The 20197-nt window shown below is 38.9% G+C and overlaps 1 protein-coding gene across 3 annotated transcripts in view; it reads right to left on the reverse strand.

Moving 5' to 3' along the window:
- The window catches only part of LOC114053116 (ceruloplasmin-like), a 48894-nt gene extending 32315 nt beyond the window's left edge, over positions 1 to 16579 (reverse strand). For all 3 annotated transcript variants that reach the window (XR_003570344.1, XM_027876019.1, XM_027876018.1), the window contains exons 1-6: positions 16413 to 16579; positions 14670 to 14920; positions 11784 to 11996; positions 11325 to 11498; positions 9905 to 10159; positions 3504 to 3672 (exon numbers count right to left, since the gene is read on the reverse strand). Coding sequence is in view for 2 of the 3 variants with exons in the window: in XM_027876019.1 (XP_027731820.1) it covers positions 3504 to 3672; positions 9905 to 10159; positions 11325 to 11498; positions 11784 to 11996; positions 14670 to 14920; positions 16413 to 16570 (1220 nt within the window). In the remaining variant the exon portion in view is untranslated. The remainder of the gene's footprint in view (positions 1 to 3503; positions 3673 to 9904; positions 10160 to 11324; positions 11499 to 11783; positions 11997 to 14669; positions 14921 to 16412) is intronic.
- Between the last annotated feature and the right edge of the window lie 3618 nt (positions 16580 to 20197).

The following is a 20197-nucleotide window of genomic DNA, read 5'->3' on the forward strand; positions in this document are numbered from 1 at the left end:
AAATCAAATTGAGTGGTAGAGAAAAAAACAGGTAAAGAAATGAAAGCAAAGGAAGATAATTTTGAAAAGACAATTAATTTGATAAAAGAGGCACAAAAATACTGAATAATATAACAAACACCTATCCTATGAAATTTTAAATTCAGAAGAATTAAGAATAACAGATGCTTATCTTAACCAATAAGAATTATAAGAAAAATCCACCAAAATGTGTAATTTCAGTAATGTGCATTTTATACTAACATTATAGGAGGGGGAGGGGAAAGACAGCTGAACCTCTCATTTGTATTATCATACTTGCTCATATTTCATAATTATATGTGATTATATCTTCTATTAAATTGAGATCGCTTGCTGAGTTTCACACTGTAAGCTCACATCTAAAAGCAAATCTGTGGCATATTTATCTTTGTATCTCCCAATTCCCTTACATGTGGCTTTATATGAAGTGGGTACTTAATAAATGTTAGTTGAATTAAATCAATTGTTCATATTTTAATGTGCTTAGCTCTTGAGTTTTGAGCCTAAGAACAAGAAATAATTGACATATTTAGTTGAGATGTTGAAATTGCATTGATATTGAAATAATTTATAGATTTAATGCTCTTTACTAAAGATAGGCTTAATATTCTTTACTAAATACTCATGCATTTTTAGTGTAAAGGAGAGAGAATTTGATTCCATCCTTCCAGCTCTGTTGACATAGTCACAGAATATAGCCATATATGAGGAGGTAATGAAGCATTAACTTTTATGGCTGCAAATACCTCTCTGATTGAGCCAGGGAAAGGAACAATGTGATTGATTGATCCAACAAATTAGCCTGTGCATGTGGCCTTTATATAGCTAAGCATTGAACAATCTGAGGGAGTTCCAAGTCAGGAATCAGTAGTAGTGAAGTGTAACTCCTACAGAGAGGTGGAAAGAAGAGGGAATTTCTCTCTCTTTCTCTCTCTCTCTCTCTCTCTCTCTCTCTCTCTCTCTTGTTCTGTCTCTGTCTCTCTCTTTTTCCACCCCCCCTGCCACCTCTACCGTTGGCGTGTTGAGCATAGTAATGACCTGCCTAAAAAAGACAACCCTTGAAGCAGTTTGAGGATTTCTCCAATTTGAGAAAGTTTGAGACATAATAGAGAAAACAAAGAAACACACTCCAGACAGATATGGGTACAGAATGGCAGTCACTCAAAAGAGGAAACAGCTTAGGAGAAGGAGACTCCTGGTGGTAGAAAAGAGGACCAAAAGCTGTTAGGAGTCAACCATGGGAAATGAACCAAACAATTTGTTTAGCAGAGACACCACACCCAAGGCAAACTGCATGAGGCTTCTATAAAGAGAGAAAGGACTTCTAGGGCTTGATAGTTAAGTAGTCGTGAATTACCTATTCCACAAATGCATATTGCCTCATTACCGTTATACTCTGTTCCCACTTCTCCAGCGTACTCTGTATTTTGGGGAGAGTACACTCTCAGTTTATGTTGCTAATATTTTGTAGCTAAAGTCTTTACTGGGGCAGCTAGGTGGTGTGTTGAACAGAGTGCCAGGCTTGGAGTTAGGAAGACTCATCTTTGTGAGTTCAAATCTGGCCCCAGAGAGTTGCTAGCTGTGTGACCCTGGACAAGGCATATAATCCTATTTGCCTCAATTCCTCATCTACAAAATGAGCTGGAGAAGGAAATGGCAAACAACTCCAGTATCTTTGTCAAGAAAACCCCAAATGGGGTCATGAAGAGTCAGACATGACTGAAATGACCGAGCAATAACAACATCTTTGCTATGTTGCCTTTGTAAATGCTTTTGATAAGAGCTAATTTTGACTATTGGCTGATTGTTAGTAGGAAATATGCTGGCGGGGGCTCATCCATGAGAATTACCCCAAGAACCTACGAATGTAGTAGCCTCCCTCTGTGGATTCAACCCTGTGAGTGTAAGTGCAAGTTGAGGAGGTAGTCCAGAGGGCATGATACATTAGAATGTTGACTTTTCCTAAGAATGCCATTGAGGCAGTGGACAAAGTCTAAGTTACTGTCATCTTGAAATTAATACGAGTACTTATAAGGCCAACTTCAACTTTCAGAAATTTGAAGCCACTAAATATCATTTTACTCTAGGTTGAGTTCAGAAACTAATTCAGCTTCACACACTTATTACCTGTGTGATCAAGGACAAGCCATTTTACCTTCTTCAGACTCAGTTTCCTTATCTGTAAAATGGGGATAATAATAGCACTTGCTTCCCAGGGTTGTTATGAGAATGAAATGAAATACTTATAAAATGCTTTGTGAATCATAAGGTATTATATAAATTCTAGATAATGGTGATGATGATTATAACAGAGAATCTAAAAGTTGGAAAGGAGTTCAGAGGCCATTTAGGACAACCCCTACTTGTTCAGGAATGCTTTCTATACCCACAATTGGTCATTCAGAGGTTTTGCTTCAAGATTTTTAGAGAGGAGACCCACCTCCCTTCTGTGGCGGCATGTTCTACTCTTGAATTACTTTAAATTGATAGGAAGTTTTTCCTTACATTGAGCCAAAATCTGCCCCTCTACCATTTCCACCTATAGCTCTCAATTCTGACCAATATTGACAAGACTGATTTCTGCTCCATATAGCAGCCCTTCGAATACACAAATATAAATTGCTATCACGTATACTTTAAGCTTACTGCCTTTTTACTCTAGAACTTAGAGTACTTACCTTTAGCTCTTGAGGTGTTGTCACCCTGGAACATCTCTCTGCCACGTTGGCCCTCCTGGTGAGTTTGTATGGGGTCTCCATTTTGGAAATAGATCCAGGCCAGCCATATTAATTTCCCTCCCGATTGAGCTTCTGCTCCTCTGGTCTTTGCTACCATGTTCCTGTGTGGGTACCTATTACTTTTCATCTCCCTTTTCTGTCTTGTCTTCTCCCACTAGAGTGTCAACTCTTTGAGAATAGGGGCTGCCTTTTTGTCTGTTTTTTGTTTGTGTTGTCTTTTGGCTTGTATTGGTATCCTCAGTATTTAGCACAGTGCCTGGCATGCAATAAAAGTTTAATAAATGCTTACTGCCTGCCTTCTTGCCTGCCTCCTCTGCTAAACATTCCCATTTTCTTAAACTGAGTCTTATATGGCATGTTCTCTGGGCCCCTGACCATTCTGATCATCCCCATTTGTCCACAGTATGGTTTATTGATGACCTTTCTCAAACATGGCACCCCAATTCAGCAGACTGCTACAGACATAACTTGGCAAGGGCAGAGTACAACAGAAAAATCATCTCTCTCACTTGGACATGACCATTCTTTGAGCAATCTAGGATAGGATTAATTTCTTTTAGACTGCTATGTTACATTCACTCTGAGCTTACAATCTTCTAAAAGTTCCAGCTTTGACTCACAAAAACTACTGTTTAGGCCTCCCCATCTTATACTTAGAAAATAGACATGTTTTAGGATCATTAAATGTCATCACTTCATTCATGTTTGCAATTTTACCATAAGTATTTTGAACAGAGTCCTTACCTCCCAGGAGCTGTTAAGCTTTTGTTGGTATAATAGTTAATGCCAGATGGCGCATAATTCCAAATCACTTCTTCAGCAGCAATGTAGTAGTTCTTAACACTTGTCCCATTAACATTATCTTGTGAGCGCTTTCCACAATCATTTATCTTGAAATAGGCCTTCATGCCAGCTGAAAAACAGAACGTTCTGATGGTTCATTTCATTAAGACAACAAAAACATATTTTTAAAAATTTCTCATTTTTTGCTTTTCTTTGCTTTTGAGAAATTTTGGGGACTAGTAGTTTTTTGTTTTTTTTTTTTTTTTGGCTTCTACATGTAAATGTATCAAAAACAACTGGTAGTAAACTTTTTTCTCTCAACTTTTGCCTCAATGATTCCACTACTGGGCATCTATGGTCTCCAAGAAGGTCAATGACAGAGACAAAAGTTTCCTATATAGGAAAATATTTACAGCAGTACTTTTTGTAGTAGCAAAGAACTGGAAATTAGATTAATTTCTTTAGTTAATCAACTTTATCCAAGTTGTAATTTTCAGTTAGATTTTTTAAAAAAGATTCATAATATTGCAACCAGAAGGTAGCTGGAATGGGGGATGGGAGTCAACTTTTAGTCTTGATTATACCACTTATTATAGGCCTTGGAGCAGGTCCCTTTACCTTGTTGAGCTTTGGTTTCCTCATCTGCAAAAGATTAACTCCTCTGTGAGGTCCTTTACCTGCTGCTTCTATTAAGCATCAATGTTTTCTTAAATCAATCCCAGTATGGCACATATTGAAGTTCTGTGATTTTACTGTACGTGAAAGAACCACTTAAAGTTCTGGGAAGATATTGGAGAGGTCATAACGTAACTTATCTTTTCAATCTCCCTATCAAAATCAGAAATAGAAATACCAAAAAGGAAGAAAAACTATCAGAAATCCTCAAATTAAGAATAAAAAAAACCCTCAAAGAAACGAGAGAACAAAAGAGTTTCCAAAATGAAAAATAAAAATGTGTACCCTGAGTTAAGAACTCCCAACTTATGCAGTGTGATTTGAGGTTCCATTTGTACAGAAGTGTCTCTGTCATGAGATATAAATTCCTATTCCTGGTCATTAATGGTTAGACAACAAAGGTAATGGAAAAATATAGTGGGTTAAAAAAAGCTGAGGCAAACATTCCAGAAGAAAAAAAAAAAGAACACTAACAAAAGTAAAATTTTTCCAATATGTAGCAAAATAGATCATAAGTACAACAATGGAATCAAATTAAGAAATTAAACATTTAAATTAAATTAAAGTGGTAGTTATAAAATTATCTGTTACCAGGTAAAACACAAGACATAGAAGGTATTAATTAGAATAGTTCCCAGGATCAATTTTTGGAGTTTAGTACAAGCTGACTACCCTCTATGTGAAGAGGTGTGGACTTCCTGGTCAACTCATCAAATTGATGAGGGAATTCCCTAATCAACTGCTTTTATAAAGAAAAATAGACCAGTAGGATAGATTATATTATAGAGAATTAGAAACAAAGTCATAAAATAAAATATATTTTGATAACACCAAGATTTTTAAAAATTAGAGAAAAGATTTCTTATTCAATACCAATCATTAAGAATATTGTACAGCAACAAGATATACATCTCGCTCATTTTACAATGAATTTAAAAACAATCAGTAATCTAAGTACAAAATTCATTCAAATTTTGAAGAAAAGGGATGCTATGCTTGTTGCAATTGCAGAGATAACAAAAATTAATATCAACTTAAAGGATAAAAGAGAAGGATTTGAGTATATGAAAACAGAGATTCCCCCCCACACACACACAGACACAGCATAATTTAAAACAATGCATATAGAATAAAAATTTTAAAAACAAATTGGGGAGAAAAATTTATCATAAATATTTTTGATAAAAATCTGTTCTAATTTGGTATATATATGCACATGTATAGACACATGTCTACCCTCATATATATCTTATATAACTGATTCAGATTTATGAAAAGAAGATTCATTCTTCAGTAGCTAGGTGATCAAAAGATATGAACAAATTGTTCACTAGGGAAGGGACATGATCAATAACCATTTACAAAATTCTCAAACTCTTTAATCAGATAATCTCAGATTAAAACAACTCTTGAGAACATATCTTTTACCTATTGAATTATTATGGTGGATAAAATAATAAAATGCAATATCTTCCTGAGTGTAGAAAAATAAGCCACTATGTACATTGACAAAGGAGATACAAGTTGGAGTGATCTTTTTGGAAGACAATATTGCATCACACAATGAGCTACAAAACTATTTCACAATGTTCCCTGATTATCCTGCTACCATTATCCCCTCTGGCTGATATTAACAGAGGAAAAAGAAATTATCTGTACAATAGGATAACAGCACAGCATCATTTATAGGAATAAAAAAAATTGATATAATCCGCATGTCCGGTAATTAGAGAATGGCTGAAAAATGAGGCATATGGATGGAATGGAATATTATTGCTTAATAAGAAATGATGAAAAGGAATGCTATGAAGATACATGAGAATATTTACGGGAAAGGATAGATTTAAGACCCCTCCTGGATCATTGCCTCGTTTTGGTGGAGGAACTTGCGTAGTTCAATGAAACTATGAGCTATGCCATGCAGGGTTACCGAAGATGGACGGGTAATAGTGGAGAGTTCTAACAAAAGGTGATCCACTGGAGAAGGAAATGGCAAACCACTCCAATATCTTTGCCAAGAAAATCTCATGGACAGTATTAAGATGATAAAAGAAATGACGTGGGAAGATGTGCCCCTGATATTGGAAGATGTCCAATATGCTACTGGGGAAAACCAGAGGACAGCAACAAGTAGGTCTAATACTAATAAAGCAACTGGGCCAAAGCCAAAAGGAAACTCAGCTGCAGATGTGTTTGGTGACAAAAAGAAAGTCTGAGGCAATAAAGATCAATATTACATAGAAACTTGAAACATAAGAGCTATAAGCTAAAGTAAGCTGGATGTAGTCAAACAGGAAATGGAAAGGTTGAACATTGACATCATGGGTGTCAGTGAACATAAATGGATATAAATGGGTGAATTTAATTCAATTGATAATTAGATATACCACTGTGGGCAAGAATCCATCAGAAGAAATGGGATAGCCCATATAGTCGATAAAAGAGTGAAAAAAGCAGTCCTGGAGTATAATCTCAAAAAGAATTGAATGATATTTGTTTGAATCCAAGACAAACCATTCAACATCGCAGTAGTATGAATCTATGCTCCAACCACTGAGGCTAAAGAGGATAAAGTTGATCAGTTCTATGAAGACCTACAACATCTTCTAGAAATAACATCAAAAAAATGTCACATTTATCATAAGAGATTGGAATGCTAAAGTAGGAAATCAAAAGATTACTGGAATAACAGACAACTTTGACTTTGGAGTAAAAAATAAAGTAGGGAAGAGACTAATAGAGTTTTGTCAAGATAACTAGCAAGTCATAGCAAACACTCTTTCAACAACCCAAAAGGTAGCTCAGACTTGACCAGATGGTCAATATCAAAATCAGTTTGATTATATACTTTGAAGTCAAATGTGGAGAAACTCTTATACAGTCAGTTAAAACAAGACCTGGAGTTGACTGTAACTCAGATCAGGAGCTTCTCATTGCAAAATTCAGACTTAAATTGAAGAAAGTAGGGAAAACCATCAGACCATACAGGTATGACCTAAATAATATCCTTTATGAATATGAAGTAGAAGTGATGAATAGATTTAAGGGATTAGACATGGTAGATAGAGTCTCTGAAGAACTATGGACAGAGGTTCACAATATTATACAGGATGCAGTAATGAAAACATCCCAAAGAAAAAGAAGAGCAAGGCTCCGATTCTTAAAATCTAGCCAGTAGCTCACTAATGTTCAGATTCCTTGAGAGTCTGGCCAATATGGTGGATGTTTTAACAAACCCTGTCTTTGGCAGAAAGAAGGCTGGGGCTGAATTCTTTTGGGCAGGACCCACGTGTTGTGATTTTGGGGTCTCAGCACCCCTAAATCCCTGAACTTCAACATTTTGTTGGCCCATATGGGAAAACTGCCTAACCCCAAGTTTTTCTCCAGCCAAGACTGAAAGTTATGTAAGTCTCCCCTCTTCTTTCTTGCCCTGCAGTTGGGGTCTCTCTCCAAGCACCTAGGAAGGCTTAGAGGTGCTTTTTGGGCAGACAGTCACAAGGCTTTCTCACACTCAGCCTGACACTCTCAGGCTCTCAGTCCACTGGTTCAGTTCAAGGCCATGGACCTGGGTTCACCTTCCGCAGCATAGAGGGTACCCTATCTGGAAGCATATGCCCAATTCTGTCAATTCTCTCAGTGCTAGGGAATTGGGAAAACTGCAGGTGCTTTTTTGTTCTCTGAGGCTTACTTACTCCCTTCCCTCTAAAGTCCTGGATCCTCCTTCATGAAGTCACAGGGAAAAGTTAGAACAGCTAAAAACTTCTTAGCAGATTCTGGAGGTTATTAAGGAGTTTTGAAACACCTCCTTACAACCCTGGCCACTCTCTTCCCTTGGATCAAGAGAGTATCTCTGTTAACCCCTTTTGTAAGAGAAGAGAGTTTTACCCTTCCCCCTCCACCTTCTAATTAGCCCTCTCCCACCTGGGGAAAGGAAGGTGGGGGCAGCAGCTACAGCGGGCCCCCCCCCCAGCAATGGCCTTGAGCCCTAGGGCAACCTTTGCCTGGAAACATCACCCAGAATCAGCACATCCTGCTCAAGGTAAAGAAGCTGGCCTCTGAACTTGGGTAAGCATGCTCTTTTAAAACTGCAGTTTTAACTGTTAATGATGAGATGCTGATTCTCTGTGCAAAGTAATTTAGAAATCTGTTTAACAAAATTGAAGTCACCTGATTGGTAATGGGTTTGTTTCAAGTTCCAAGTTGGTGAACTTTTTGTATCCGTCATGTCAAGCAACTTTTCATAATTTGGTTACTGCTAAAATAATTTGGCTATTGTTTGTTATTGTTTTAATGTGCAAACTTGCCGAAAAGCTTGTTTGGGTTTTGTCTTGCTGAGAATTTGCAAGTACATAGAAATAATTTCTAACAATTGACTTTTTACACCAGGACAAATTTAAATTTGAGATATAAATCCTGGAAAAGTTTTTCCTAAGCTGTGATTAGTGAAACTTGCTGTGTGAGGTAAAAGCTCATAGGATTTTATTTTGAGTTGTCTGATGGATCACAATAATCCATCAATAATCAATAACCCACCATCTGAGAAAAATATCACAAGCTACTCAGACAGAATATGATACTGGTGGGAAGTCAGCATTGGGAAAAGCTGGGAGGACAATTTTAGCCTCAGTCTAAGATGGGATCCTCCTGGCCCAGTTTTCCCATTATGTTGCTTTGAAAAGGAATGTACCAACCTGGCTATTCCTGAGTCTGGCTATGAGGTGGATTTGATACTGCATGTTGGAAAACTGAATTATCTGAATCCAAACAGAGCTAAAGATGTTTTATCCTGTCATATCTGAGCCCTGCAGTCTTTTCTGTCAGGTTTGTGTCTTCCAGACTACAGGCCGTTCACCTACAATTGATAGCAAACAGCGGGTACCAGCCAATGTCTCCCCATTGTTCCCTGGATGCAGCCTGTGCTCGGTCACAGTCAACCCCCTTTGGGACCCCCTCGAGGCACGGACAGCTCTATGACCCTTGCAGCAGGAAGCAGTTTCAGAAGCCAAGACTTTTGCCCCTTACCCCAAAAGAATCTGGGTCCCATTTGTTTGAGGGGGAGGAATGATGGAGTTGGGATCTAGACCTCAGAAAGGGGACATAGGGTCATGAAGAATCGGACATGACTGGACAAAAATAAAAGCAATTATCTAAATAACATTCAAGATAAAAGAATAATGGTGCGATGGCAACTTAACTTGTCCTTGGACATATTCTCTCTGAACTTCATGAAACGGTGAGAAGAATGAGATCATTAGAGGAAACATCAGCAACAAATCCAGAGAAATACCCCTAAAAAGTGATCGGACACATAGAAACAGACAGGGTATTTTTGAAGTCATGCATCTGGGTCCCGATCAGTACAGAGAACAAATCCCACAAAATGGTCAGTTTTAAAAATTCCTGTAGCATTTTTCCATTGACTGGCACAAAGACCTTATTTTATGTAATTATAACTTTGAATTGTGCAAATTAGAATATGTGTGACTACTTCATAGAATTCATTATTCCCAATAATCGGGACCTAGCTGTATGTATGTGTGTATACACACACACACACACACACACACACACGCACGCACACACATATCTGCAACAATAGAAGTTTACAGTTTTCTACGCAATTTTTTAAACCTTTGTGTGAAACTTTGAGTGTTTGTTTTGATTGATATATGTTGATAACTTCTTACCATTCGCGTGCTTGTTAACTTGACAGCTGAGTAACCATTCCCCAACACTTTTTGCCACCATGCGGGCATCAAGCATTGAAGCGGCAAAAATCCTGAAAGTATCCATTCTGTGACGCAGGTAGAGCAAAGTCTGTCCATGAAGAAAGATAGAATGTGTATCATCCAGACCACCTATTCCAAAAAAATGCCAATGCACTCTGTCTTCCACACACATGGTGATGTTTGGCATGTTTCCAAACATGAATCCATTCATTGCTAGGGGGGAAAAACAAACATTCACACATATTATTATGGTAAATATCACAGGAGCCATGACAGAGAGAGAGAGGTAGAGGATGGGAGGGACAGAGGGATGATAGAATATCAAGGGGATGGAATCAGGGCTACACAAAGCAAAACATTCTTAGCTTTCACTGATGTAACCCAGCATGTGCCTAGGTCTCTAGTCTCTGCTCTTCCCAAATTAGGGTTCCAAGAAAAAGTGAGGCCCACAGACATTGAGAAAAAACAAGATGGAAGAGGATAAGGGAAAAGACATAAAGAGGATTAAGAGGACAAAAACACATTGAGAGGTGGGTGAAAAAAATATGAAGGATGGGTTGGGGAGAGGAAAGCAAGAAAGGAAAGAAAGAGAAGGAAAAAAAGGGGAAGAGAAAAAGGAATTGAAGGGTTCCCAGGAGAGAGGTGATTAAGAGGTTCAGAGAAAAAACTCTCCAGTAAGATATTTGGGGGAGGCTTAATTTTGGTGAAATGCTTCAGTCACATTAGAATATACTGCATTTTTCCTCACATATTTTGATAACTCAAAGTCAAGATTTTTGGATTTGATCTTGGAAGTGTTCTTAGAGCAGGGATGTGCTAGTGAATTTTTTTTTTTTTTTAGGCAATTGGGGTTAAGTGACTTGCCCAGGGTCACACAGCTAGTAAGTGTCAAGTATTTGGTCTGAGGCCGAATTTGAACTCAGGTCCTCCTGTCGCCAGGGCCAGTGCTCTATCCACTAGGCCACCTAGCTGCCCCTTAATAGTTGTTTTTTTAATTGAATTATGCAGTCAAAGGGAAGTTGGTAATTGAAGTTACCAAACCAACAAACAATGAAAATCCTTCCTTCTCTCACACTTTACCTGGAGAATCCTTTCTAATTCATTTAAGTTCTTGGGGACCTGGTTTCCTCACCTATAAAACGGATTGGACAAGATGACCCTCTGAGTTCCCTCCTAGTTCTAAATCTATGATCCTATGAAAACTTTGCTCCTTTCTAATGTAACCCAAACCAGTTGGTATTGGTATTGGACTCTCTGCACATTAGCAGAGATCATTGGTGTTGGAGAGAACAGGAGAGAAGAGAGGAACAGTCCTTTGGGCTCTTCTGGCATCTGATTTGAGAGAGCAGAGGGGTGATGCCAACATCACTTCACTTACAATACATTTTGTTGCTCTCCTTGAAGCCTGGATCAGTTTTATTAACCTTGTCAGGTTCATAACAATAGGTATGGATGTTTTCATCCAGATACCAACTCTTGTTTTCATCTACTGCATAAAACAATACAACAAATGAGCGATCAGTATTTTTTTCAGTGTCTCCATTCAGGCTCCCTGCAATAAAAAAAATAAATTATTTAGTTTTCATGTGGGATGTTTAGCATTAATATAATGTAGTTCCCTATTTTTTATTAATTAAAAAATAATTTTTAATTGTATTTCTGGCAAATTGAAAAGTGCAGTGTGAAGTTTGGGAATGCCAGGATTATATAAACCTTGTAAGTAAAAATGATATTAAATTGACAGCTTTTATGATATTACAGATTATTTTCTTTTTAAAGCAACCTACATGTCATTGATTGTATTTTTATCATTTGAGATTTTAAGAGAATGTTTTACCTTTCCTACAAGTTATCAGGGGTCCCACGAGCCCAGAGGCTACATCCTTCGCAGTATCGAAGTGTGAGTGGTAAATTCTGGTGACACAATTATGGTCCCCATCTGCAGGCCCTTGCTCTGGTGTTATGGACCACCTGTAAGTGCAGTTCTGTCCAGGTGACACTCCATCGTCTTTCTTCTGTGGCCCATAGGTATTGTCAGGATACAGAGCACCTAGGAAACATCCAAGGCACGGCATTCATTGAAACCCTCATTTGAAGGAGAGTCAAATTTTCTCTATTGAGCCTTGACAGATAGAGATTTAGACTTACTGAGGAAAAGTAACTTTTATGATTTATTTTCTTTCCAAGATTGCTCTGAAGCACTCTGAGCTGGAAGGCTATTTAGTTCAGTTTTCTTATTTTATAAAGGAAGAGAGGGAGACCAAGAGAGATGGTGTCACAGAGATGGCAAAGGTCACACAATTAATGAACAGGCATTTATAAAGTTCCTACTGTGTGGAGCGTGGTGCTAGGTGCTGGGAATATAAAACCAAAACTTTAACAGTCTTCACTCTTAGAAAGCTTACATTCTCTTAGGGGAAACAACATGCACATATTTAAGCAAGAACAAAATATACCCAAAATAAATACAAAATACCGTATTTTTGTGTGGGTAGAGACATTAGGTGGTGTGGTAGCGGTGGTGGTAGAGATAAAGAATGGCCTCATGCAGGAGGTGGTGGTTGAACTGAGGGGGGCATTCTAAGAGGAGAAGGTAATTAGACTGATACATTTCACTGCGTTATCTCCACCTTCACTTTGGCCTTAGATGAAGTAGTAGCACTTCTCGCCAAGGCATACCCATGGATCCTTGATCCAAACCCTTCTCTACTCCTCCAGCAAAATGACCCTACTATCATCCTCTCTCTCTCTCTCTCTCTCTTTCTCTCTCTCTCTCTCTCTCTCTCACACAATCTCTTCAATATGGATTCCAGCCTCATCATCCAACTGAAATCATCTTCCCCAAAGTTACCGATAAAGTCTTAATCGCCAATTCTAATGACCTTTTCTCAATTCTGTTTCTCTTTGACCACACTGCAGCATCTGATATTATTGACCATCTTCCTTTTCTGCAGACTTAAAGCACCATGGCCTAAAAGGAGAAGGGAGGGAAAAAACAAACAAACCAAGAGTCCCTGCTCTCAAAGACCGCATTAGACATTAGATATGTGAGGTTGTGTAAACAACCACACACATACAACATCTAGAGAGAGCAGATGGAACACAATCTGAAAGGGGAAGGCATTAGCAAGGAAGGGGATTGGGAAAGGTTTTCTACAGAAGGTGAGATTTGAACTGATTTTTGAACGGAGCTAGGGAAACTAAAGTGTAGAGTTGAGGGGAAAGAGCATTTCGGGCTTGAGGGTCAGCACGTGCAAAGGCATGATGATGGGATGTGGGGGTGGTCGTATTTGAAGAGCTGCAAACAGGTCAGTTTAGCTGCATCCTGGGGTTGGGGGTAGGGGTCCAAAATATAAGGAGCCCTCTCCCCCATGGTTCCACCTTTACTGCTTGCTAGCCATGTGACCATGGATAGGCCACTTAACTCTTTGGTGCCTCAGGAGAATTCCTAAGTGTTATCTGCAGAATCGTGGAGGGTCTGGTGAAGGGAGTTCCCATGGCTGGCGTCTTCTAGAACTACATCAGCATAATAAAAGCTGACATTTGTGTTATAAATGTAATTGCAAGTAATATCAATAAAGCTGACAGCTAAGACCTCCAAGGTTCTTTTTTTTGCATTCTCGTTTGATCCTCACAACAGTCATGTGAGGTAGATAGTTCAAGTAGCAATATCCCCATCTTACAGTTGAGGAAACTGAGCCTCAGAGAAGATCAATGACTTATCCAAGGTCACACAGCTAAGAAGCAGTCTCCTGACTCCTAGCCCAGTGCTGTCCCAATATATCATAGTACCTCTTATGCTACCCTTGTCTTTTAGGGCAGATGTTTCCAAAGAACATCAATCGTATCATCTTTCCTTCACAACTCAAAGAGTCCTGGACTTTAAGGCAGAGGACCTTGGTTAAAATTCTATTTCTGCCACTTAAAACCCGAGTGCAGCAAATCTATCCACTCTCCAGCCTTTCCTCTATATTGCTGCTCAGATTATATGCCTCCAGTCCGTACTTGACCACGCCACTTCCTTGCTCAGATAGCTCCCATCACTCCCTATTACCTTCCCCCCCCCCCCACTTTTCTTCCCTTGCTGCACAAAGACTTATTCGTTTGCTTTGCTTCCCTCTTCTTTCATTCTGGTCTGGTCTGCCAAGTCTAGCCATAAAAGTCTAAAGAAGCAACAAAACAGGAAAATGTTGCTGGTTTTTGCATTCACCTAAACTCTTTTAGGGTATCTTTTTAAGAAGAAAAGATCACTCTTAGTAAGACTAAGACTATTTGTGACTGAGACCTCACAGATCCCTCCCTTCTCCTTTTAGGCCATGGTGCTTTTCTACAGGTGTTAATAATCTCACGTTTGTCATTACATGTAAGATAAGAAATTGAAATTGAAGCATCTGGAAGGCAAACATCAAAGGTCTCTAAAGAAAAGGTGAATTCCTAATTATGGCTAATCTATAACCACCTTTCCTCAGCATTATGTTTAGTGTTGTCTATAAATACTGAGTACAATTTGATTGAAACATTAATTTTTGCTAAACTTACTAAATCACGTCATAAATTTGCAGAATACTATCAACATTCCTTAGTCATTCAATAGCTAAACATATGCTCTCCTTTAAAATAAAATAGTGGTTGGAAAGGGAACTATTTTCACAGCTTTTAGTATATTGAAACAATTGTAATTTTTTTCTAATTATATTCAGTTTTGGCAGGGAATTGACTGTACCTTCATTTTCCTTAGTATAAGTCGCTCCGTGGGGATGCATAGTGTAGCGTCTTGAGGCAAAGTTTTTCATATGCACAACGATTACATCTCCAACCTCTCCCTTCAGAATAGGACCCAAAAATCCCAGCCAGGATGGCTTTTCCACACACCTTTGATAACTTTCATCCGTGTACTGAACATACATGGCTTTCTTATATATTCGACCTATCCTCTGAGGGCCTCTTTCTAGATAGATATACGAACGAAATTCACTGTGGAGACAAAAAGACAACACTGTAACAGATTTTGACTGGAAAGAAAATGTTCAAATTGGTTGAAATAGGAAGTCAGGAGATATATAGCTTAAATGAGACCTAAATGGCCAAAGGAAGGAGATTTATAGTTGAAATGGCAAAATGCCAAACCTGGAAAGAATAAGATGAAATGAAATGGGAGAAAAGAAGAACATAGAGAGTAGGGATCCCAGATAGCATTTTTGTTATGAGGCATAACGTAATTAATTCGTGTAGCATCTTAGTGGTAAAGCCCTCCCCTGAGCTTTGTACTAAACCATGTCACCAAATTGTAAAAGCACTTTCAGAATTCTTTAGCCATGTGATGAATTATTATGGGTCATAGATTTAGAGCTGGAAGGGACCCAATAGGCTGTGGAAGGGGACCCAAATAGGATTTGATCCCATATCTTTCTGACTCCATATTTTCAGTGCCTCCATATTCAGTGACTCCATATTCAGTGGTAGACATTAGCCCACGTCTGTATGAGCAAATGGAATTAGTTGCAAATGGAATTATTAATTAATTAGAGAATTTGGGCCATCTAGACCCATAATTTGAATACATTAGAGCCCTTCTCCAAATATCTCCTCATTCTCTTGCTGAATCATCTGGAAAGATGAAAGAGAATAGCACAAGTCCTATTATTCAGATTTTCCCATGTATATGAGAAAAAGAATTGCTTTTCAAAAATTGCATACCAACAACATGTGTTATTACACAGAATTTCTGTTTAGAGGGTTTACAGCTTAAGCATCTGGGTAGATATAACTGTACCATACAAAGCAGGGCTTCTTAACCTTTCCTGTATCATGGACCCTTTTGGCAGTCAGTAAAGGTGATAGACCCCTCCTCAAAATAATATACAGGGTATCCTCAAAGTCATAGTTCAGTTTTAGGCTTTAAAAAAGCTTAACGCTTTTAGCTTTAAGGAGAAACTGAGGTCCAGTGAGGGAAAGTGATTTGTCCATAGTCATACAGGTAATAAGTTGTCATAGGCAGAATTTGAATCCAGGTTCTCTGAATCTAGAGCCAGCGCTCTTTCCACTGCACTAGGATACCTAAGGAAATGAAATCGGAGGGGCAGCTAGGTGGCACAGTGCATAAAACACTGGCCCTGGAATCAGGAGGACCTGAGTTCAAATCTGACCTCAGATACTTGACACTTACTAGCTGTGTGACTTTGGGTAAGTCACTTAACTCCATTGCCTAGCCGAAAAAAAAAAATGAAATCAGAAAGGCTCTTGCATGTTAAATGTGCTATGTATAGGTACATATTCATATGTAGGCACACAGCCTATGTATACATATGCATGCATATATAACATATATATGTCCCTTCCTGACAATGAATTTGTTCTTAAAGAGCCATTCCAACAAAAGTCATTATCAGCATATTATCCATAATAATTAACTACCAGCCCATCCTGTGGATGCTAACATTTTCAAGGAAAGTTGAACATTACTTACTTATCTTCTGAAATTAATTTTCTATTGATTATGTTTTTACCAGTTGGAGCATAGTTCCATGTCCATTCCCTAATGCCAATGTAATAATGTCTTTCTCTTGCCCAGCCTGGAGAATTGGCAAAAATCAGAAAAAAGGTGAACGGCAAAAGTCTCGTCATTTTCCAGCCTGGAGCCTTGACAAGCAAAACTGATGGAGGCCTACTCACCTTCCTTTTATAAGTCAGAACTTCTTTGCTTTCTTGGGGTTCATTTACATAAAGTCAAGTTACATAAGAGCAGCTCTTCCTTCTTCATCCACACAGATGCAAATCTCATTCAGTTTTATTTAGTACTTGTTGGCCAAATGGAATGTTGTATAATCCAACTGGAACGTTGCACGATTATCCACTCACGATAGCCAGTTCATGATCCAACCATTCTGGAGAGCAATTTGGAACTATGCCCAAAGGGCAAACAAACTGTACATACCCTTTGATCCAGCAATACCACTGCTAGGTCTATGTCCCAAAGACATAAAAAAAGGGGGGGGGAAGAAAGGACCTATTTGTATAAAAATATTAATAGCAAGGGTGGCTAGGTGGTACAGTGGTTAGACCACTGGCCCTGGAGTCAGGAGGACCTGAGTTCAAATCCGATCTTGACACTTGACACTTACTAGCTGTGTGATCCTAGGCAAGTCATTTCACTTCGATTGCCTTGCCAAAAAAAAAAAAAAAAAGCTCACACTTTAATTGAAGCAAACAACACATTCTTAGGTGGCATCATCAGGTCAATGGAAGATGTACCAGCAGCAATAGGGAAGATGGTATAGTGCGGTGGAGGACCTTAGGATGCACTTACAGGGCAGATGGCAAGGCCTGGTGATCCTCCATCTTGTTAGAATGGTGCAACTGACTCCCTGTTCGTCCTAATGGTATGAACAGCCATATTGCTCTTCCTACATGGCTACACTAATGGGATTGGGTGGTCCAGACTGGAGGAGGAGGGAAAGGTAAGAAGGAAAAGTAGCCCTGCTGGTGACTATTCCTACCCCATTTCCCCATTTAGGGCAGGGGAAATGGTTGAGGGAGAAAGTAAAAGGAAAGAGAAATGTGGCTTTTCCTACCTGGACACCTTGAATAGCCTTACAATCTCATTACTCTCTTATACTAGTCTCTACAGCAGTGAGACAAATTCCTTCATTGTCAAACTGACCGCTGCACCTCCCTGCCTTCAAACCTTTACTGAAACTATATTCCTAGCTAGTGATATATTCTCGTCTCCTCTCAATCTATTACAATTCCATCCATCCTTCAAATCCAAGGCTAAATCCCAGTTCACTGGTGAAGGCTTCACTGATTTTTTTAGACTCCCTTCCTACAGCACCATTGCCTATCACTCTTTGGCCACTCTAATGCTTTCAGGATCTGTGATTTAAGCCATAGCGGGGGGGCATACCTCACTACAGAAAGATGCAGATCACTACCCTTTCTAACCCCTTAGTGGAAGGTTTAATGAAGTACTGCAATTCCCCCCAACCCCATCAGCCCCCATTAGAATAGGAGCTCCTTGAGGGTAGGAACTCATTTTTTGAATCCCTAGCATTTAACACGGGGTGTGGCACAAAATAAGTGCTCAATAAATGCTAATTGATAATAATAATAATAATAATAATAGCTACAACTTATATAGTGCTTTAAGGTTTGCAAAAACACTTTACAGACATGGCAATATTATGGTCTTCAGGCTGGAGTACAAAGGCTTTCTCCAGAGAAAGCTTAATGATCACAGAATTCCAGAGTCCTAAAGAGATTTCAGGGGCCATCTCTTATAAATTCTTCATTTGAATAATAAAAAATGATTGTTTAAGTGATGCTTTAAAGCTAGAAAAAATACTTTGCATATACTTGGAACTGAGGCCCAGAGAATTTAAGCTACTTGACCAAAGTGAAAAAGGTAGAGTCAGGATTTAATCCCTGGGCTTTCTGCCTCCAAATCCAGTACTCATATGACTACGTGTCAAATCCATATCCCTTTCTGTGAAGTTTGGATTCGGTCAAAGGGCCGCACTAGAGGCCACATGTGTCCTCGAGGTCACAGGTTCACCACCCCTGGACCTATCAATTAAGTGATTAGTGAACATCACAGTATTTAGCTGTCCTGGCTGTGGTTTATGCCTGGGAGGTTAGGAAATGATTTGTATCTTCCCTTTAAGGCAGAGTGATAGACAACTCTGGTTTTGGAGTCAGAAGAATTGAGTTCAAATATTGCTTTTGTTATTTATCACCAGTGTGACTGTGTGTGCTTCTTAAACTCTCTGGGCTTCAGTTTCCTCATCTGTAAAACAAGATGGCCTCTAACGTCCCTTCCAGCTCTAAATCCATGAACCTTTGATCCTCCTAGTGTCATACGGTTCAGGATGAGTATGTGGCCAATAAAAAACACTTTCTAACTGCCAGACATATATATATTAAGAGAGTAGCAGACATGATGACTTGTAATCTTAAATAACCACAGAGGCTAACTCAGCCTTGAAAGATCTCAGGACTTTTCAAAATAATTCCTGGCAATCAGTTCCATTTTTGTTCACCTCACCGGCTGTTTAGACAAATCAGCTGGTGCTTTGGCAAGACATTCTTTCTTTGAACACCTCTCAATATTGTCCCAAGGAATATGAATATGGAAGTAATGTTTTTTTGCCACTCTGTTTCCTGCTTCCTGGATAACAAGACTCCATTCAGTCTTTTAGGCCATCGCTACATCATTTGCTTATGAGTAAATTTCCTTGATGTCTAGCTTGAGGATATAGTAGTATTTACCTGGGCCCACCTCACTTTTCTGAACTCTGAAAAATCAAAGAAAAATGAAGGGCAAAGATTCCTATAATTTCATCATTACGAATTACTAACCAACACACTGATTACTCATGAATGTAATTACTAATCAACATAAATATTCAATATTTGTGTTTCTAGCTCACCACACACAATACTTAATTATTATTATTATTATCAATAGTAGGAGCTGCTTTTTCTCTAGCATTTTATAGCTTGCAAAGTATTCTCCTTGTGAAAACCCTTACAAGTGACATTTGTATTTTATAGATGAGGAAACTGAGGCTCAGAGACTACATGACTGACTCTGGTCACACACGTAGATAGGAATCTAGATATTTTAAATGGAAGACCTTTACTATACTGCCTTCCTATAATATAGAACAAAATGGACCTTTGCTTACTGAAAGTATGGTTTAAAAGGCAAGATAGACTGATACAAAGGGCTATTACAACAGCCTTTTGGTTGATTTCCTTTCCTTAAGTTTCTCCTTGCTCTGGTCCATCTGCCATTCAAATTGATTTTCCTTCAAACTGATTGAGCAGTTCTGACCATGTCACACCCCCTACTCAATAAATTCCACTGACTCCCTATCACCTCCAGTGTCAAATAGAAAGTCCCCTGATTGGTGTTCAAAGCCCTTAATAATCGGGTCCCTTCCTGCCTTTCCATTCTTCTCACACTTTCCTCCCTTCCACTTACTCTATGATCCAGGGACCCTGGCCTCCTGGCTGTTCCACACATAAGACTCTCCATCTCTCAACTCCAGGCATATTCTCTATTGCCCGTGCTTGGAATTCTTTCCCACCTCATCTTGCCTCCTGGTTCCCCTGCTTTCTTCAAGTCTCAGCTAAAATCCCACCCTGTGGAAGAAGCCCTTCCTTTGAGCCCTTCCCCTCTCGAGGCCAGGGCTCTCCCTTTGTTGATTATCTCTAATTTATTGTGTATACATCTTGTCTATAAGTACTTGT

Source organism: Vombatus ursinus, unplaced genomic scaffold (genome assembly GCF_900497805.2).
Source record: "Vombatus ursinus unplaced genomic scaffold, bare-nosed wombat genome assembly UNPS02014810.1, whole genome shotgun sequence".
Classification (NCBI taxonomy): Eukaryota; Metazoa; Chordata; class Mammalia; order Diprotodontia; family Vombatidae; genus Vombatus; species Vombatus ursinus.